Genomic DNA, 21,946 nt, shown 5'->3' on the forward strand with positions numbered 1-21,946 from the left:
TCCAGTGTGATACTACTAGTTACACAAACAAATAAAATGTACTTTCTGTTGACTTTAAATTTTGTCTTAAATGTGCATGGCTTTGCAGCATTTATTATGGGAGTCAAGCACAACCACCTAGGTTCCTAAACATGTGAAAATGTAGGACTTTCCTTATTCCATGATCTGGAAACACTGGAGACTGGGTGCTTCCTCCCATTCTCTGGCCTAATTTGCCAGCTGGAGTAACCTAAAGCAGTCATTTTTCTTCAGTTAAAAGGACTAAAATAGCTGCAGTTCTTTTGATAAATTCTAGTAGTGCTCAGGGTGTGACTTCAGTCATGTAGATCTACTTAAGTTGTCTGCAGACTTGCTGAGCTGTTGGCAGGAGTAGACGTAACAGTGTAGGACTTAACGTATAATACCAATCCTACTCAAGACAAAGACTGCGGTGAGTTGCAAAGCCCACCCAGGGCTCTGTGTGCTGCAGCTGTGCTGTTTGTCATACCTGAGAAACCAGTGGTAAAAATAGATTGCATGTGTCTTCCTGAGGTCTGGCTGCACAACCCATTGTAGTATAAATACACTTATGTCTTGCTTCAACCAGCCAGTTGTTGTCTGTGCCCTAAGTTTTCCTTCAGTTTGAGAAAATATTAAAGATTGATGTTAAAGACTGGTTATGCAGTCTTTACTTCCTTATTGTTTGGGTTTTTCCTGTATTTTTTTTGTTTCTAGCTACTTTGTTGTTTTCATTTATGCCTCGACCCTTAGTTCTAACTCAGCTATATGTTTTTTTTCTCATAGGTTACCTTTTCTCACAAAAAGTGTTTTTTGATGGTACTTTTGCACTATACTGCTGCTAATTGCAGCATTTCTTGCATCTCTGACTCATTTATTCTTACAGAAAACTCAACACCTGCTAAATTTCAGAAAGTTATTGATGATCAAAGGATGCTGTAGAAAGCTTATTGCTAATGGAAGGGAAAAAGGAAGAGACTATCCTGGCATGAATCTCTGAAATGGGGAAGTTTCTTTAAAGGCTACATCTGCTCAATGTGAAACTTGAAAAGAAATAGGAAAGAAAAAGGGAAAGGGGGAGAGGGGGAAGTGTGGAGAAGTGGGAATGTGAAAGAGAAAGGTAGCTTCATATCTTGAGGTTTGAGAACTGTGAACTTCTCCAACTTTGTGCCTGCACTGTCAAAAATTCCCTATGTGACCTTTGACAGTTGAATTAATTATTCTGTAAGATAGGTTTTGAAATCACTTATTTGTGACCACTAAGACAAATTGGTAGGTACTTTGCAAATGGAAAGTACAATGTGTTTAAATTGTCAGATGTTCTTAATTGAATTGGAAGATTAGGAAACTGATAACAAGATCTCATGCTTTAGGTGCATGAATGCAGTGGGAGGAAGCTAAGTTTAAAGTTATTCAGAGTTTGGTCCACGTAAGAGAATAAAAATGTTTTGTTGCATCTTCACTTGATGTGAGCTTTCTCTGCTAGACAGTTAAAATGTTGAAAATCCCAACTTGAGTGCTCTGGTGTCATATGTAAATTCCATTATTTTATTTTATTAAGTCTTTTCTAGGGAAATGTCTCTTCCAACTTAAATGGAGTCACTAAAATTTCAAGGTTGACACAGTGCACAACCAATGCTTTCTAGAAAACCAAGAGTTGTATGGTTTAGGAAATTGTTTAGGCTAGAGTAGAAAAAATCCAATATCCACATGATAGGTACATAAAACTATTTTACAAGATTTTAATGCAGTCTTAACTCCTAGACTTAATTACTCCTTTGAAGCACCACATGTTGTCTTCGGGGAGGATAAGAGTTCTTTAGTGATGCCACACGGTACTATTCCTCTAAGCAGAAATCTGCACAGGCAATTCCTGGGGAACAGAAATGTGGAATATTTACCAGTAAGTTCTGTTTTCTGGAGAAATAGCTTCAAGGTAATGAAAGAAGAATTTTTGAGTCTTCGAAGTTCTGTCAACAAAGGTGACTTTACTGCTGACTTATACATTTGCTTTTGGGCTAGAACCTTTAGAATGTGGAGGAGTCAGAAGTGAGAAGAGGATGTGCTTATGTGAAAACCCATGAAAAACAAACCAAAATGCCTGTATAGCTTCACTTTCTACCTCTGAGAAAAGGTTGACATTTCTCTTTCATCTTGCACAGTGACTTTTATTTCTAGTAGTGTATAGCTCATACCAGTCCATTTATATCTTAGTATAAATTGACCTAGATTTAGAAAAACTGACGATGTGCCTTGCAAATAGGTAGATAACATCATTGCCTTTATCCTGATTCTGCAGCATTCTGAGCCCAAAAGATCTTCACTGGGTTTTTGTCCCTTCGGATCTGGAAAGAGTTTGTTCATCCTTAGACAGAGGAAGTTCTTTCCTCAAGAGAGCCGCACTAAGTCTGTCCTTTCGGGAAACTACCGTTGCTACCTCTGCTACTTTGTAATATCCAGCTGGAATGTCGTCCAGCCTTGGACTTCTATTTATATTTGCTGCCATTTCTGAGCTGCTACTACCTTATAGGAAATTCTCACGTGGTGTGTGTCTGTGGCAAGCCTACTGACCCTAGATATTTTGGAATAAATTTCAATTTAGAAATGATGAAAAGTATCTATTATTGTAACGGACAGTTTAAGCAGTACATATATCATTATGATTTGTAGGTGTTTTTTTCCTGATGATTATTGAATAATGAAATAACATACTCCTCTTTAAACCCATTCAGATTTTTGGCCAGCAGACATTATTTTACAGCAGAGTACCTCCTTGTATCTAAGGTAATTTCATCAATGTGTGTTACTAATTTATTTAGTTTTCCTCAACTCTGATTATTTATTGTTGCAGATCATGAGCTTGTTTCTTCCTTCCAATATTTTTGTTTGTTTGGGGGAGGGGTGTTGTTTATTTTGGTTTTGTTTTTAAACACAGAAGTGCTACTTGACATCTCATCACTAAAGAGAGATGTACTGACCTGTGCACATTGCTACTTACACAAGTATTGCACCTTGACTCTTGTTGCTCATCTTTATTTACTTTCCTGGGTGGAAGCAACAGTCACCAGTGACCTTAGGAATACTCTTGTATGCTTTACTACTACTATTACAGTTCTGGTGCCAACTACTGCTTCAGTGATCTTCTGGAGGAACTATTTTCTCGTTGTCATTAACAGTATTGAGCAGCATTTTTATGTACTGTCTTTTTTTCTGGAGAGACAAGTTACTGGTTTTCCAGTGCGATAGAGATTGTACCTTTTTTATCTATCCTTACTTACCGCGGAATGTATTTTGACCATACAATAGGAAGCAGCTCTTTAGACCTTAATTTAAGAACTAGTATTCTTATTAATGAGCAAAATCTATTTGGAATACTGTTAGCAGAATTTTTTTCTAAACTGTCATTTTCACATACCTACCTCTTTCACATGAATCTACCTGCTTCCTCTCTTCTTACACTTCACACAAGTAACTCATCGTGGGTTTTGTCTGCCCTCATCCTGCTTTTTCTTCTCTCGGTCTCAGGAACTTAAAATGTACTTCCAGTCAGGGCATCCTGGCCAGTTTTATAATTTCCTACATGAAGTGCCTCACTTTCAAAACCCTGCATGTTTACCTTTGTTTTCCTTCATTTCTTCAAAGCCCTTTTTGTCCGGGATTTCTATGGAACGATTTGGATATATGTAGCCTTCTGCTGTGATGGACTGTGCCCAACACTGCTGGCTCAGTCTCACTGCTCTTGTTCCTTCCCTTTGCATCCACCAACGCTTTTTTCTGTACCGCTGAAGTGCCTTGCACAGTAAGGCTGTGTTTATGACAAGGGATTGCACAGATTATTACAAATAATGATAAATGGCTTATTTCTGTTCAGTGTTACAGGTCTTGGAATTACTGGCAGGGGTGGATTTGTGCTGCACCCTTTTCCTGCCAGGTTGCCTAGGGATCTAGTATCTTGTCAAGATCTTTCCGTTTGCCTTGTTTGAATGTATTTCCTTCATTTTAAGCCTTTACAGAGGTTTTGTTTCAAACAACTGTGTCCTTTATCATCTAGACCTTCTTCTGAGCCTTTTAGTAAATACTAAACATCAACTCCTTTTTTACTAGGGGAAAAAATGGTTCTGTAATACACTCTGCCTCTTAAAAACAAATTCCATTATTTGAGTTTATTGCATTTTCTTGGTTTATGTCATTTTTTTCCTTTTCTGTGTCACTCTAGTTATTGATATTCAAACATATATCAAACTGTGTCTGTAAACATCTTGACAATCACTCCTCAGATAAAGGTGCCAGTCTCTTTTCAGTGATGCCCAGTGATAGGACAGGGAACAAGAGGAGGAACAACAAGCTAGAACACAGGAGGTTCTACCTCAACATGAGAAGAAACTTCTTTACATTGAGGGATGACAGAGAACTTAAACAGGCTGCCCAGAGAGGTTGTGGAGTCTCCTTCTCTAGAGACTTTCAAAACCCATCTGAATGTGTTCCTGTGCAGCCTGCCCTAGGTGATCCTGCTGTGTCAGGAGAGTTGGACTGGATGATCTCTCGAGGTCCCTTCCAACCCCCTACCACTGTGATTCTGTATTACTTTGCAGGGGAGAGCTTTTGGTAACTTCAATTTTTATAAACCCTTTTTGTGTGTGTGTGTGGTGGTGGCTTTCCTTTGTTTTAAGGTTACTGCAGGGTGGTGTCTCAAACTGCACTTGTGCTAAATAGAAATTCAGCATACATTTGTATGTGTCCTGTAAATCAGTACCCAAGATGGTAGGGAAATAAATCTAATACTGGTAGAACGTCCAAAAGGAATAAATGCTCTCTTGCTGACTATGCTGTTTCCACAACTCTGTATGTCCTTATCACATAATCACTGCTTGAAATTTGAATTTCTTTTGCCTCTTTTAAGTCTGCTCTTCTATCTTTCAGACCTTTCAGTAACTAAATTGTACTTATTGTTGCACATTTAATTACCCAAATGAATAGCCAAGATAATATGAACTGTATTTTTTTTTTGCTAGACTTGCATACTTTAGCAAATTCAAATCACCATGCTTCTTAGCAGTTGTTTACAATGTTCCTCTCATTCAGCGTAGTTCTTTGTCAAGAAAGAAAAGATTTACACACTTCTTGTCTTCTTCCACTTGGTACTCTATGTATTATTTTTGTATCCCTTTAAAATACTAAATAGCTGCAAAGATGTGTACTTAATTGGAAATTAAACTTTTTTTACTACCATTTACAGTTACTTTTTTTTGTTAACTAAAACAGACTTAGCAAAATTAACATCCAGCTTACTCTTGAAGTATCTCATTTCCATTTTAGTTCAATTATGCTAGGTTCTTATTTCACGTGGGGTTTTTATCATCCCATTGTTTGAGAGCTGGGGAGAGTTCATCCTCCTCTATGACTTTCTCATCTCTTTGCCAGTCTTGTCTCCTAGAGTGTGTTCATGCACATGTAAGCCTTTGATCACTCCACCAAGTGATTGAAACACTTGGGCTTGTATGGAGTAGTGAACATGAATTTATAGCTTAGATCAATTTTCAACCCTTTATCTAGAGTTACAATTTAGCTCAGCCTTCCTGCTATGGAGGTAAGCCTGAAAACTTGTAACCTCACAGTATAACTTCTGGGTACCTACATTCTTTTTTATAATCATGAGGAGGATTTGGTTGTGGTGGAATTACACAGCCAAATCTCTGGATCTACAAAAGAACTGACATTCCAGGCAGGCATGTTTCGTTGTAGCGTCCCGTCTCCATCAAGGAGCAGTTATCTTTGGAGATATGTAGTAAACCAGGCATATACAGAGTAGTATTTGCATATTTTCTCCCTTCTTTCAGCAGTTGTAGCTTTAGAGCAGTCTCTCATCACTGCTTAACAGGCAGTGGCATACTTGTCCTTGATGAATTTGTCTAACCTGCTTTTGAACTCGCTCATCTTTTGGCCACTGCAGCATTCTTTTGACAATAACTTTTATAGTTTACTTATTTGTTGTGTGGAACAAAACAGCTATATTCTAAATTTAACCATGTTTTTTGTTCTTCCTTCTTAGATTTTGCAGATCTCAGTACACCTTCAGTTACTTCATTTCCAAAGTACTTAGTCTTTTCTCATAGAGAAGCTCTTTACATTTCTGCTTTTTGTGGTCGGTCTGGATTTTTCCTGATTTGTTACATTCTTTTAATAAGAGTGTGACCAGAAAAACATGAAGCTGTTAGGATACTGCAAGAGTGGCAGACAGACATAATGAAGATTTAGGTTTTATTATCAATTTCTTTTCAGTATAACTTGCTATGTTTTGACTGTCTTCTTTTTGCAGTTTGAGTGGACTGCATATGGATTACTACCCATACCTACCCATGGGTATTAAATGCTGCTTTGGAGTCTGCCATAACATATCTGCATAGGTGGAAGTATTTTCCCTTTGTGTATCACTTTGCATTAACAACATCTGCACTTTTATAGGTAGCCAGAACTGTGAGATGTTTTTGTATCTGTCTGAACAGTTTGAGATGTGACTTCTTGGATAATTTTACAGACTTCACAAGTTTTTACAGTTTATTGTTCACTCTCCTTTTTTCAAGAGTCTCTAAGTGTAGTTGAATACCTTAAAGTGTCTGCACAGGACCTTAGAAATTTTTGCTAGCAAACCATTCCTTGTCGAAACAAACCATTTATTTCTATACTTGTTATTTTCTCTCTTTGCTTGAAATTGATGGAAATAGAATGCATTGTTCTTCGTTTCAGGTGCTATTGTTGTACTTCAACCAGTTTGGTATGCATTGAAGAGGATTTTCCTTTTTTAAAGACATTTTTTCAGTTCTTGTATTTCTTCTGGTTGTTTTTCTCCTGTGCCATCCATTTTGAGCTGCAGCTTCCCTTTGTGCTTCAGCAGCCCGTGCAGCGCTGCAGTTCTGCCTTTTTACTGTACTTCCTAATGCAGTTTTATTAGCATGGCATCTTCCAGATCATTGATTTGTCTGTTTGCTGAAGTCTTGAAATCTAAATTCATCTGTAGCTTCTTGACTTGAAGATAGCTGCACAATTTTGTTTCAGTGACTATTCTCTTTTACTCTTTGATTTGCTTGCTACAGGAGTATATCATCATTAGCAAAGGTACTTCCTAATAATGCAGGTTTAAAGAATGTCTATTTTTTTTTAGTTCTGGGGTTGATTTCTCTGATATTCTCTGATATTGCCTGTTTTTTGGGCAACTTACATTGTGCAGTGTCTGTGAATCAGTGAAAGTGCTGTTTCCTCTCCTGTTTGCTAAAAATGGCTGCCCACTCTGCTTTTTTTTTATCTCAATCCCTTTTTGCTGCAGTCCTCCAAAATCACTTATCCCTTTCTCCTAGAGAAAAGAGTGCAATTAATTTTTTTTTCTTATTTTTAGTTTTTCTTGTGGCTTGTTGGCTTGAGTTGCCTCTCTGCATCCCACTTTCCAGGAAAAGAGAATGCGGCTGCCTGCCGCTTCTGTTGCCCTTTTGCCTGGATATTAAATATGAGCCTCTGCCTAGCCTGCCAACTGTTTAATCAGAAATAGTCAGAAGGCACTCCTTCCTAATATTGCAGCTGACTCTGAAATCCTCATTATCTTACATCTGCATTTGTGCTGTGCAATTATACAGAAGCAATTATTTTCCTTAAAGCTTGTAATTTAAACAGGTGAAGGAGAGGGTATGAAAAATGCATGTAACATGTGAAATGAAGGCTTGTACCTGTACAATAATTGCCACACCTAATTTTTTTTCCTGTTGTTAGTAACTCTCAGTTGTTAATTTCAGTTTTATTCTGTTGATGCATTCTTGATGCTGCTGGGCAAGAATGGAAAAAACAAGAAAACTTCCTGAGCTTTCTGGGAAAGGGAGGAAAACAGCAAAGGAAAAATGTGCTTGGAAGGGAGGAAGTTAAAATGAGGCCTGAGTGTGGGGTACGGGTGAGCAAACTGAAGGAAACAACTGACCAGTAAGAAAAGACTCTATAGATAATAGACAAGATTGTGGATAATAGAAAATATGATACACTTGCATCACTTGTGAATGCTCTTGCTTTTAAACTACTCTGGTCATTGTTCCACAAGAAGGTAGTGAAGGAATTACCTCAAAATACCTTCTGTTAGTATTAGGCAGAAGCAATTCATTTCAGCTTCTAAGCAACTGTTCCTTTTGCTTCCTAGAAGGAAGTTAGTTGGGCAGCTTCCATCCTACTCCTGTCCACTGTGAGATTCTTGTACTCCTAAACAAAGACATTATCTCTCTCAGTGCAAAGCCAAAAAGAAAAGTTAAGGTATTTGTTTTACTTGAGCAGCTTGGGGCTTGCTTCTTCACCAGCCTGGAGCTTGTGCTTGGTTGAGAGGAGGAAGGTAGGTAGCTCAAGATGTTTATGTAATAACACCAATGTGGAGTTGGATGCAAATCTGAGGGAGGAAAAAAAAAAAGGTACCCAAAATACACAGCCCTTTTTATTATGATTAGAGCATAAGAGTTTTGTACTAACAAAATAATGCAGTGAGGTAGGGGAAACAACCCAAATTTTCAAGCAAAATAAATAGACCCAGTGGATGGTGTAGTATTTTGAATGAATGAGGCCAGCTCTGCTGCTGCTGCGGTAGCTGTCTCCCACCTCTTCACACTTCCAGGTTGGGTGTCACTTCATTTTGGTAGACAGAGAATGATGAGCTGTAGCAAGAAAGAAATGGGCTGCTAATAGCATAGAGAGGTAGAGACAATGTGTCTGGCTTTAATACTATTGATAATTTAGTTCAAGGGATGGAGCGTCTCTTCTAAACGGCACTTTTCAGTCTCACAGCCTATTCTAAGTGAGATATATGTGCCTTGTGGCCAGAGATGAATTGTGGAGATAGGACCTCTGAATCAATCTTAGCTGTGTGGTCTTTTTTTTCCCTTTTTTCTTTTTTTTTCCCCCCTTTTCCCTTTTTTTCTTTAATTTAAGCCAGGAATTGATTAGATGCCTGGCAATGATTACTATCCACTGGCACCTCCCATTGGGAGCACACTCCAAGTACCAGCCTTCAGCTCTTTCAAGCAGGGGAGGTTAAGCAGGCTGCTTACTTGAGCAAAAGGAATTTCTCTTCCCTTGAGAGCCCAAGTGCTGTTTCCCTGGCTAAGAATGCTATAATTCCTTTACAAGTGACAAGCAGGCTGCTACCATCTGCTGGTGAATAGCTGCGGGATGGTACAGTTTGGATGGAAATTTGCTCCTGGACCAAAGAGAGCAGTTAGTGGTCATTAAGCCAAGTCCACAAATTTCCTGTATGAAGCTCTGAGATTTTTTTTGTTTGTTTGTTTTAGAATATTTTCTAACTGTAGTGTACATCTTCTATTTCCTATTGAAACATACATACCTAAGATAAGAGTCCTACCAAAAGCCACATAAAGTACCAACAAGGACTATGTGTCTTTTTAAAGGCACAGCTGTGATAGCTTGCAAATGGAGACCTGAGACCATGCAGAAATGTTTTAATCTCTTTTATTCTGTTTTTCTAGAAACACTTAGATATATTTGGAAACCACGTGGCATTACATGATAGCTGTTTTCAAAGATTAAGCAATAGACTCCCAAGTTGTTTCAGAGCCATGTGCCTTTGTAGGGTGTCTGCTTTGTTCAGTCACTCTGTGGTGTGTCAAGAAGGAAGAACTCGAAAGAAGAGAGTAGTTATTGTGTATGTGGTTCCCTCAGCTTCCCCTGAAAGAAGCAGATGGTCGGGGGTCCCAGGAGGTAGAAGAAATGGGGCCATTAGACTGTCAGTGGCTTGTGAAAAGCAGAAGCATCTGCCAGAATGGAGACTTGTTCAGCAGCAGGGGAGCCAGCAGCAGCAGATGATCTCTGCCTTGAGCAGTCAATGGTATAGTAGTCCACTGGGGAATTACTGTTGTGGGCGTAGCTGCAGGTAACCTTGGTAATAATCTTGTTGGTCTGGCAGACTGAAAAAAGGGAAATGAAGGCTGGATGCTCATGCTCTGGCATCTTAACTACCCACTTTTCCCATCTAATCAGTCCTAACTACAACCGATTTGAAAGTATTCCATGCCCATTCTCAGCTGAGCACTACAGGCACACTCAGAATTTGTCAAAATGCCTGTAGTCTTTCAGCTGCGAGTTTCAGAATAGTGAGATGAACCACATTAGATACAGCAAAGAATAAGCTCAAAGACATTTGGAAAAGTATCAAAAATTTTGCTGGGGGTCTTCTTGTTTTCAGTTGTCACACAGCACACTCTTTTAAGCTGTGCCTTTTTAATGTTTAGAAATATTTCACAGAGCTGTGGTTTAATCTCTGCCACTGTAGCTCTTATGGTCTTCTTGAGTGCTCTGTACAGGACAGGACGCAATGTTCCAGGGAAGAATGACCTCTTCTGTTTCAACAGTGTGATGGTACTTCAAAGAGGAGGTAAAGTGGGGAGGATGGAATGCCTCTGAGGAACAAAACTAGAAATTCATATCTGTGTTCAAAAAGAATAGTCAATTTGTGTTCTGTCCTGTTAGAATAATTTATCTCAGTCAGCCATGTGTAAAGGCAAGAATAAAGCACATAGGTAAAGAGCTGTTGTTCAGAGCACCTCAAGCTACAGTTTGGCATAGGTGAATCTGGGACTATTGCTAGTACATTGTATTCTTCTAGGGTTTATTTTGTAGCCAAAAAAAGGCATTTTCTGTACACAAAGCACAGTTTTACTCCCATGAGAGAGTGACTTACACTGCAGTTTGGCTAGAGGGCCCTACAGCCAGGTGTGCGGTTAGATATTGGGTTAGAATTTTTCATCATTGGAGACTAGCATTCCTGCTCTGACAGGCAGAAATAAGCTGCTTGGATGTCTCTCACCAGGCCTGGAGGACACTTCCCTCACATCATAAATAGTGTGGTGGCTTGTCATGATACACATTCTCTGCTTAGAAGACAGAATTTAACAGGAAGCACCCAAGATCAGGCCCGGGATGCTTTGGCATAACTGTGAAGAGAAGGCAGTATTCAAGACTGCAGTTGTAGATGTTGAGAGATGTCAGTTCTCATGACATATACAGGCTTTTCTGATAGTTTTATCTCCTTTGATTTGAGGAGGGCCACCTGGTTTGTGACTGGGGATAGTTTTGCTTTCATCCTAATTCAGCCATTTAAATAGAAACTATAGGCATCTCAGCATAGCATGGAATAGTAGGAAGAGCAGTAGCTGTCAGTGTTTTTAGAAACACTCTAATCAAACCCTGTTCACTGTGCAGCATGAGGAACTTCACTGTGGCTGTTCTCTGGCTGCATCTGTTCTGCAGACCTCCCCACTGCACCATCTATGTTAGGGATGTGAGGAAGTGAGGTCTAGCTGATGTGGCCACCATGGCATATGAGCCTTGCCATACACTGAAAAAAAACACGTGCTTTTGTGCAGTGCCAGGTGCACTGCTGCTTAAAGCCACATCTGTTGTGTTTGCTGCACAGGTGCAGCTTGCTGGTAGTGTTAATAGAGCACGTGTAGTTTGACACTAGCTTTTCCAACAGGAAAAGGGGACTTTTAGATCATGTCATCATCTCTCTCTGTGCAATCTGTGACCAAAGGCAACTTCTCATAGTCCAGACTGGCAGCAAATTGTTCCAGTTACAAGTATGGCCTTATTGTGGTGTTGGTTGTGTTTATCAACAAAACCTGGATTCCTATGTTTCTTCACTCAAAATACCGTAGGTTGTTTCTTTCTGCAAGTAGTCCATGTTCTAATTTCAAATAGTAGTACACTTTTAGCCTTTGGTGGATTCTTTACCTGATGTGGCTTGTTTTCTTGTTAAAAGGGAAAGAAGCCAACCTGTCAGAAATCAGCTTTCATCAAAATCTTAGATTAGTTACAGTATACATCCCAGAAACAAAATTGCTGTCTGAATGGGGTGCACTGCAGCTCTCTTTCTTTAGGTCATTCCTTAAGTCCTTCAGGATGGAGTAAATTGGTGAGTGGCTTTCATTCTGCTGCATTCACATCTGTCTGTTAATATGGTTAAATAAATCATTGACCATTTGAGATAATAGGATTTAAGTAATGAAAATTGAACACGGGCATCAGATGAGTCTTAACTACTTTGAAAATAAATATATGAGACTGCAGGCACTTCTTTTGGACATGTGCCATTTCCATGATGGTGAGGTATTTTTCTTTGCTAGTATCTTTTTCTGCTCTAGATGATAAACCTTTTTTGATCACCTGTGGGAAAAAAATGTTCAACTTGGCCTTGATCTTGGACTGTTAGTGATAATGAAGATGATGTAACTAAATTACTTTTACACTAATGGTGTCTTCTAAATCATTTCTTGTCATGCTAATTCTCATCTTAAAGCAGCTGTAGATTCAAAAAAGCTCTTTTCCTCCAGTTTTTAACAATGATGTCATTGTCAGGTGCTAAAACAAGGGTCAGTGAAATGGATCCGAGAAGTGTTTCAAGTTCTTTCTGAATATTTGGTATCTCTTGCCTGGTTAGCACAGCTGAAAAGTTTGTTGTTTGACAGAACTTAACATTGGTTACTCAACATTTGTATGGTGTGGAAAGATACAGTCTAACATTGTGATGCTTGAGATACTTGTGCTGGAATGTGGTTGATAAAATGTGCAGGAAAATACAGATATTTGAGAAGATGATTGCAGTCTTCATTCCCATTTCTTGGTTTCCCTTTCAGAAATGTTCCCATTGCCAGGAACCAGGAGCCACCTTAGGCTGCTACAACAAAGGCTGCTCCTTCCGATACCATTACCCATGTGCCATCGATGCAGGTAATAACAGATGACATGCTAACTCTCATTCATGTTTATACATGTGACACTAAATAATTCTGAGGTACTTTACAAATGTGTTCCCTCTTTCACCTGCTGTGAGGATACATTCATATAAAAGGTGAGAATTGGCATCAGATAAACAGTGTATGATAATACATCGGGACAAGCTGGAACTTGTAATGAAGAAAATCTACCTGAAAATGCAGGAAAGGCCTGATTTTGGGGAATGAAGCTATGTTGAGTGAAATTCAGCTCAGATATGAGGACTGACCACTCTTTCTTGCAAAAAATAGAAATGCTTTGTTAAAAGAGTTACTATTCTTCCCCTGTACTCAGCACTGGTCAGGGCACACCTTGAGTACTGTGTCCAGTTCTGGGCTCCTCAATTCAAGAGAGATGTTGAGGTGCTGGAACGTGCCCAGAGAAGGGTGACGAAGCTGGTGAGGGGCCTGGAACACAAACCCTATGAGGAGAGGCTGAGGGAGCTGGGGGTGTGCAGCCTGGAGAAGAGGAGGCTCAGGGGTGACCTCATTGCTGTCTACAACTACCTGAAGGGAGGCTGTAGCCAGGTGGGGTTGGTCTCTTTTCCCAGGCAACCAGCAACAGAACAAGGGGACACAGTCTTGAGTTATTCTGGGGGAGGTACAGGCTGGATGTTAGGAAGTTCTTCACAGAGAGGGTGATTTGCCATTGGAATGGGCCGCCCAGGGAGGTGGTGAAGTTGCTGTCCCTGAAGGTCAAAAAACTGGATAGGGCACTTAGTGCCGTGGTCTAGTTGATTGATAGGGCTGGGTGTAGGTCGGATTGGATGATCTTGGAGGTCTCTTCCAACCTGTTTGATTCTGTGATAGAGGTGCCTCTTGCAGGGCTGTGCTGCTATGGATAGTCATAGTAAAAATTTCAAGTGCAAAGTGTTTTTAGAATTGTTAGTACCACTTGTGGCACAACCTTCTTTCTTTGCCCTCTCTAAGCGTTTCAGCCAGTCTCTTGAGTAGGTCATATTTTCATCACTGGACAGCTTAATGGCATAATCTACAGCTGTGAGCCTGGGTTGTGAGTGGGCATTTCATGTACAGTAGTTAAAGTTTTTCATAGACATAAATTTTGTTCTTGGGTTAAAAAAAATCCCAGCTCAGAATGAATAATGTCCTGCTATTCAGTCCTCTGCAACTCCTTTTTGTCATATAAAACCTAGCCTGGTAACAAGCAGGTAGGGATACAAGATTATAACTCTTGACTGGCAAATAATTGCTGACTTCCTATTTGTTAGCCCACTTCCACAGCAGCCCACTTGTTTCACCATTTATTTTGTGCTGGGTTTCAAATACTCCAGTGTTTGATGTAGATATGCAGTGCACCTCTTGCTGTGAAATCCTGCCCTGCTGGAACACTCTTTTATTCTAATAGAAATGTTTTACATGGAATTAATGTTGTAGTGGAATATCACTGGTGCCACAGCAGAGATGGAGAATCCTTGATTTTACATTAAATAAGATGTCAAGGAAACATTGCTCAGATTACAAAAATCACCCACTCAAAAAACCCTCCAGAAATAAGGATGTCCACGTGAATTTAATTTTGGTTGCTTCTAAATGCATCTTATAAGATAGTAATTGCCTAATTAAGGGCTGACATATTTTTCCATAAGACCCTACCTCAGCCTGTAGAATGGATGTCCTCACTGATTCTGTGTCTTACTTAACAGTCAGTGGTTCCATCTCAGTTTTCAGTCACAGAATGCTAGGGATTGGAGGAGACCTACAGAGATCGTAGAGTCCAGTATCCCTGCAAAGCAGGACCACTTAGGGCAGGTCACACAGGAATATATCCAGGCAGCTTTTGAAGGTCTGTAGAGAAGGAGACTGCACAACCTCTCTGGGCAGCTTGTTCCAGAAAAGTGGAACCGTGAAATTTTCTGTGGTGCTCATCTCTAAGAGCTTCATGAACACTAACATTTTTACAGTACATTTCAAAGACAGAATCATCAGATCTACCTTCATACTCTGTTTAGTAACTTGTTTCTGTTTTGTGACCTGCCCTTTTTAAACACTATGAAAAAAAACAAACCCACAACCACAACAAAATCAGTTATAGTGAAATTTCCCAATAGTTTAGGGTGCTTAATCTGAATTCTTCTGTTACTAGATAGAAAATACTGCATACAATATGCTCTAAATACAGGCATCAGAATCAAGGTATAGTCTGCTTTCTCTCCAGATACACCTTCCCTCATTAACTCTGCTCCACTTCAGCAAATGCAATAGGATCCTTCAGGTGACAAATACACTGAGCAATCATGGCTGATTCCCAAGAGAAGCTCTGTGTCACAAACAGAAGTGTCCTGTATAAAAACTACTATATAGTCATACTAATTTGGCCAAGAGAGCCAATGGCATCCTGGCCTGCATCAGGAACAGTGTGGCCAGTAGGACAAGGGAGGTTATTCTGCCCCTGTACTCAGCACTGGTCAGGCCACATCTTGAGTGCTGTGTCCAGTTCTGGGGTCCTCAATTCAAGAGAGATGTTGAGGTGCTGGAATGTGTCCAGAGAAGGGCAACAAAGCTGGTGAGGGGCCTGGAACACAAACCCTATGAGGAGAGGCTGAGGGAGCTGGGGGTGTTTAGCCTGGAGAAGAGGAGGCTCAGGGGTGACCTCATTGCTGTCTACAACTACCTGAAGGGACATTGTAGCCAGGTGGGGGGTGGCCTCTTCTCCCAGGCAACCAGCAACAGAACAAGGGGACACAGTCTCAAGTTGTGCAGGGGAAGCATAGGCTGGATGTTAGGAGGAAGTTCTTGCCAGAGAGAGTGATTGGCATTGGAATGGGCTGCCCAGGGAGGTGGTGGAGGCACCATCCCTGGAGGTGTTCAAGAAAAGCCTGGATGAGGCACTTAGTGCCATGGTCTAGTTGACTGGCTAGGGCTGGGGGATAGGTTAGACTGGATGATCTTGGAGGTCTCTTCCAACCTGGTTTATTCTATGATTCTAATTGATCTATATGAAATGCAATAGAATATGTTTACCATATAATATATAGAAGTGGGCTACACTAAATCCAGCTTTTCCTTGCATTTGTCTTGACTTTGCAACTTTTGAGGGTTTTTATATTAGCTTTTTCATGTTTAAGTTCCAAGGCTTTGCTTACTTCAATTTCTTTTAATTTTGTTATGAGGCATCATGTTGTCATGTGGCCATCTGTCAGTGTGCACCATTCCAAGATAATTTCCCTCCTTTTGATTAATACAGCAGTAATAAATTTCAGGAGCTGGGTGGAGATGGGGTACTTGGACTGCAAGTTTCTCAAACATTTAAGTAAGAGTGGAGGAAGTTAGTAAAACCAGGAACTCTCTGGTTTTACTCCAGGAAACATGGGTTAGTGAGAACAAAGACTTCTCTTGGTTTCTTTATGCATTCTCATTTCTTCAGTTTTCCTTGTCAGCTTGTGCTGTCTGATCTGTTCTCCACTCCGCCTCTCCATACCAGCTACACACTCTCTCTATCTAGCTGATCTCAGGTTCCTCTTCTCAAATTTCTTCTTCAGGTGTCTTTGTAAGGACCCAATTCTCTCTGCTCCTTTCTAACTTGTCCTTTGTACCAGTTTTTTAGCTGTCATTCTGGCCTCCTCCTCACTACTCTAAAAGACCTTCTCTTCTGCTTTCTTGCTTTTGGTTTATTTCTTCTCTCTGGGCTCCTGTTTGGTTCTCCTAACTTAGCTCCTTATCACGCTTAAACAGTGCTAGTCCTCATTTATTCTTGTATATCATCTTTGATCTTCTATTTCATCTTTCTGTGCCTTGTCCCACTTGTTCTCACTTTCCAGACATCTGACATAATCAGTATTGGTTCAGACTTAGCTTCCTGCTCACACTGATCCTTAGTTCCCTGCTCCTCATCTCTGCTAGCACTGATCTCCTCATCCTGCTAGACTCCACGTTTTCTTCAGTTCCAGATCACCTTTCATGATAATATTTTCACTTCTGGAACAGTGTTTCCCATTTTGCAGTTTTGAAATGGTCACTTTATTCCCTTATGCTACCCCAAGCCTTAGAAATGTCCCCTAACAGCTTCTGTGCTTTTGGATCTGGCACTTAAATCTGAGGCCAGAGATTAATTTACTGGAAAGAGCTGCTAACCCTCAAACAAAAGTTTACGTGGTGGAATTTTCAAAAGAACCAAATACTAAAATCTAAGATGCCTCTCCTGAGGATGTGCAGATTAAATCTACATTAATCTTCCCTTCAGAGAGTTCTATTTGCTGATTTTTGTGGTAAGCTGGTAAGGACACGCCATAGGTAAGCTTTAGGCCCTACTGAAAATCAAAGTCTGATAGAGATTTTCAGAGGAAAAATATGGGCAGAATAACTTTTGTCTTTCTTAAAGAGTTTTAAGGAAATAGTTAGGCTGCTTTAGCAAATGAAAGAGCCCAGCTTGAAGCAGATTCTTAGCATTCAGAATTTCAGCCTGATGGTATGGCAGTAAAAGACTTTTGTTTGCAGTTGGTTTTATCCGTGGGTGTAATCAAGCTGTCTTAATCTATAGCCACTCTTCCAATAAATCTGTATAAAAGAAATAAGCTATATGGAACAGGACTTGATTTTCATTTATACCCAAGCAGAAAATGAAGGCTTCCTTGAGAAACGAATCAGCATTCTTCTCTCTTTCCTCAGCCTGCTGGCTGCCTATAAACCCTTTTTATTGGTTATGCAGTGCTGCTGTCTTTCCTGTAGTGAATCAGATGCAGCTATTTCTCAAGTTCCTTGAGCTCTGTGGTAGTTCCATTTGAAGTCAACCATCCTGCTTTGAAGGATGGTGCCACCTTGCTTTATTGAGGATCTAGGACAGATCTGTCCTGAATCCTCAGAAGTTTGTATTGACATTTACAAGGGCTCTCAGGCTTTTGGAATATGTACTCAGTTTGTACCTTAAAAAAACCAAATCACAACCAACCAGACAACATTTGCTGGAGTGTTTTTTAAGGTATATCAAGATATAACCATGTGGTGTCTGAATTAGTGTGGCATCGCTGGAAGTGGCTGTGCCTTAGTTGAGATGAAGCGTGCCTGTCATGCCTCCTAGGCACTTGCACAGTGAGCCGAAGCCTGTTTTTACCTTTGCTTTGGTGTAGGCTGGACGTTAGCAGCCTGTCATTTGCTGTGCCTTGTTTGAAAGGCAGTGTGTTTTCTGGAAAAGCCTGGAGGGTGGAGTATCTCAAAATGGCTTGGGTTAGTTGCAGCACTGAAGGCTGGCCCTGTAGCACTTTCTGTGCTCTGGCTTCTGCTCCCATGGTCCATTTCCAATCCTGCCCTGGTGAGGAGCCAGGTTTTGCACCGCTGTTGCTAATGGGCTGCTATGTGAGGCACGTGGCTTCGTCAGCTGCCAGTTAGTACATATGGATGTTTTTCTGTAGCCTAATTCAGCTTTCCTTTTCATCTCCTTTCACAGAAGGGAATCTTTGGCAATATGGGGTGCAAAAGAGCTGGACTCCGCTTAGCCATTTGCATAAAAGTCAAGATCAGTAGTGCCACTTAAGTAATTTTTATAGAGAAATGACTGTGGATAATACTGTCTGTGTTTGGCTTTCATCTGTCCAAATTTATGAAGAGCCTCTGATGTCTCAAGATAACTTAGTCCTACGGACGTCGCCATGGAAACAGGATCTTTGTTTTCTGAAATTTTGTATCCTCTCCCTCTGCTTGTTCCTCCCCACCTGGAGTCAGATCCTGATTGTTGGAGCACACTTGTCCCCACAACGTGTACCGTAGGCAGTTTCACATACAAAAGATTTTTGACTGCAAAGTGGGAAAAGACTAGCAGCAAAATAAAATGCATTTTCAGAGCACAGAAATCCTGTGTCTTCACAAGCATCGTTAAAGATGAGTAACAGGCAGAACACAGAGGGCGAGACTAAGTGTGAAGCTTACAGAAGAATAATTGCTTCTATTAAAAATGGTTTAGGTTTTCCCTGACTACTTTATGGAGAAAAATATGTATAAACAAGGACAAGTCTCGGTTCTTTTTCCCTTTCTGCCACAACGAGCTGATCACAGCTATGTGTCTGGTGTCTTCATGATGAATTGTAATCTGTGGCATAGAGTGCTTGGAACTGCTAACTGAAATCCAGGCCAGCTTTGTAATGATGAACAATTTTTGCCTGATTGGTATTCAACTGATTTTCTGCAGTGAGCTGATGATTTTTTTCCTAGTTGTCCTTTAATAGAAACAAACAAACAAAAAATGCCATTTTTTGGGTAGTATTAGCCACAAAAAATTCCAACCTTGGTAAGAAATGGAGCTCCATGTGCAGATCAGGCTCAAGGTACAAGGTTTCTGACAATTCATCTTGATCCTTGTCCTTTCTGATGTACTAGCTAGAAAAGTGCATTCATTACCAGTGCTGAGTTTCCAAGAAGGAAGAAAACTCCATTCTGTTCTAACATACTGTGTGTGGTTTTGATGATTGCTTGGTATATTTTTGATGATTGCTGTATTATGCAGTGATAATTCATGCTGTAGTCTAAATGTGCAATTCCTGCCTTTATGATGAGGCAGTATTTTACTTCTTGCCTGTTACTTGCTAATATTGCATTTGGAATTGGTATCTGTGGCAAGCTTAAGGATTTTACTCCCCTTTGCTAAAATCTCTCAAGTAACAGCCTATTGCATGCTGCTTCTCTTTGATTCAGGCCAGAGGCATTCATGTTGAAACATAAGCGTTTCATAGCAGAGGGATGCTCTTGCCAAAGCTTGGGTGTCTAGAAAGCTTTTCCCTCAAGCTTTAGTTGCAGTCTCCTGCTGTCTGCTAAACTCTTCCAGCAGATTGAAACAGCAGGTAGCGCTGGTTATGCTACGTACTTAAGAGTGTTTTAAATTAGCACATTTTATTTACCAGTGTGTTTCTTCACTTGCTAGCTATTTGGATGGGTTGCAGCAGACAGGGGGTCATGAGGACCTTGCTGAATTCTCACAGCGTTGGTTGCACCGATGGTGATGGCAATGCTCTGTCCTACTGGTGTGGACAGCCTGTCTTTGGTGCATGAGTAAATCACAAAGTACAGTTGTCAGAAGTTTGGGCAGGTTGAGAGGGGGCCCTGCAGTTTGCAGTGTCCAGGGAAGACAACTGAATCCTCTCAAGAGAGTGCTGCTTTTTCACATGGCTCTGAGAGTGAAATGTGGACTATCTGAAGGGTACAGAAGGAAGGCAGAGAGCTGGTGGATGGTGCTACTGCTGTGAGCATAGCACTGAAGTTCCAAGAGCTGCTGAGTCTGCACAGTCTGAGAGGGAAAGAAACACTTATGGTTGCAGTGTCACTAAAGAAACACTCTCCAATGACAGTATTGCTGAATTCAGTCCTAAATAAGCAGTTCTGTGTATGTGCTCCACTTTCTGTAATAGGTTTAAGTCATTAATTAAAATATTTCTAAGATCATAGGAGTTTCATATATCTGAGTCATGGAAGCAGGTTTAGGAACAAACTGAGTGTCCTGACTTACTACTTAGACATGGTGTCAAAGTGCCAACTGATCATCAGGCTTAGGGGTTGCAAATCAACTGTTACATACACCCTTACCTAGCGACACACTCACCTCCTGTTCCCCCTGACGTCAGGGCCTTGGGGTAAGTATGAAGGGCAGCAATTTCACTGTGAAGAATAAAGCAGGTATCATCTGTTCAGATTAGATGACTGTGTCCTTGTATTGTAGCAAGGAAGGCTGGAATAGCTGAAGGAGTTTGGGATCCTAGGATTTGTGGACTCGCCTTTGTGATTCTTACTCTACACAGAGGGGCAGGGAGACTGTGGATGCTTCACCCTGGCTTGTTAATCCAACCATGTTGTCACTTGTGGTGTTTGTTTCATCTGCTAACATTTTGAGTGTGGAAATGGTGGACCTGCTAATTAGATAGTGTCCATGTAAGAGATCTCAGAATGAAAAAATTATACCTGTCAGGTGAGATGAACACTTGTAATACATTACTCATGTTGGGTGTCATTTTAAGAAGTAATAAGTTGCTATCTTCTCCTCCTCTAGATTGTTTACTAAACGAAGAGAATTTCTCAGTGAGGTGCCCCAAGCACAAGGTAAGAATCTTTTCCTGTATTAAATCTGTTTCTTGCTGCCCTCTTCTGGTATCTACGTTTGGATTAGTAATTTTACACCTGGACACCATCTGTAGTCAGAGTTGATTTCAGATAAATTCTTCTGTCATGTGTGCTTGTGGTACATTCTGGGGGAAAACTTGAGAAGAATACAGAGAGCTGAAGAAGATTAATAATGTTTTGCCCTATCTGTTCAGTTGTTCTTTAGATGCTTGATGACTCTTTTGAAAGCCCAGCTTCATTTCCTGTCTTCTGTGATACAATCAGTACATTGCTCACTGTTTCTGAGTGCTACATTGAAATGGGCAGTGGGATTTCTCCTTGGATTTACTGAGGATGCAAGGACAAATTAAAATGGCTCATGAAAGAGTTCCAGCCAGTTCTTGGAAGCAGTTAAACCATGTCATGAACCTACATAGTGATGAACCTGAAACTTCAGCCTTGTTCTCATTCAGTGGTAGCAACACAATGAGTCCTGCCTCTCAGTATATCTGTTTCGTTGTTCTGTAGGATCTTTGAACCTTTGAAAGCAAACAAAAAAACTACCATCATTTTCAGATTTAGGTGATGAATTGAGCATGCTGCTTCTGCCTGGGGTTTTGGACGTATTGAATGTCTCCGGAGCCTGCACACACAGTAGTGCTAAAAGCTGTCTGCATGGAAAGAGGAGACAAGATAGACATTACCTACTCTTGTGCAGATTAAACAATGTGCTACAGTGTTGGGGGCCTGTCTCCCAGCCTATAGGGGAGGATACATCTCCAGAAGGCTTTGGATACCAGTCCACCAGTTTTGAATGCTCAGCAGTATCCAGAAAAATGGCTTTTCTTGTGGCCAGTTGCATACAACAGAAATTGTGCAAGAGAGGGATGGTTTCTGTTGGAAAGTAAATGGTAATAGGGAGGAATTGGGTTGCTTTCCAGCAGGGATTAGTCTCCATTTAGTTGTTGCCTGCAGATCTCTTCTCTGCCTAGATTTAGACTGACATCTGGTGGTCTTTTGTCTTCACAGATTATCTTTAATCTGTCTTTTGTAAACATTCAAGAATTAGTCTCATGTTCCTTTCTGGATGTTCTACCACAATGTGA

The 21,946-nt window shown here is 40.5% G+C and overlaps 1 protein-coding gene across 6 annotated transcripts in view; it reads left to right on the plus strand.

The window, feature by feature from the left end:
• TCF20 (transcription factor 20) overlaps nt 1-21,946 on the plus strand; it is a 133,633-nt gene that overhangs the window by 103,715 nt on the left and 7,972 nt on the right. For 5 of the 6 annotated variants that reach the window (XM_064155111.1, XM_064155114.1, XM_064155115.1 and 2 more), the window contains 2 exons: nt 12,666-12,759; nt 20,791-20,840. In XM_064155111.1, the coding sequence (XP_064011181.1) occupies nt 12,666-12,759; nt 20,791-20,840 (144 nt within the window). Of the gene's footprint in view, nt 1-2,729; nt 2,782-12,665; nt 12,760-20,790; nt 20,841-21,946 lie in introns of those variants that run through there. The other variant, XM_064155116.1, reaches the window with a different exon arrangement.

Source organism: Pogoniulus pusillus, chromosome 15 (genome assembly GCF_015220805.1).
Source record: "Pogoniulus pusillus isolate bPogPus1 chromosome 15, bPogPus1.pri, whole genome shotgun sequence".
Lineage (NCBI taxonomy): Eukaryota > Metazoa > Chordata > Aves > Piciformes > Lybiidae > Pogoniulus > Pogoniulus pusillus.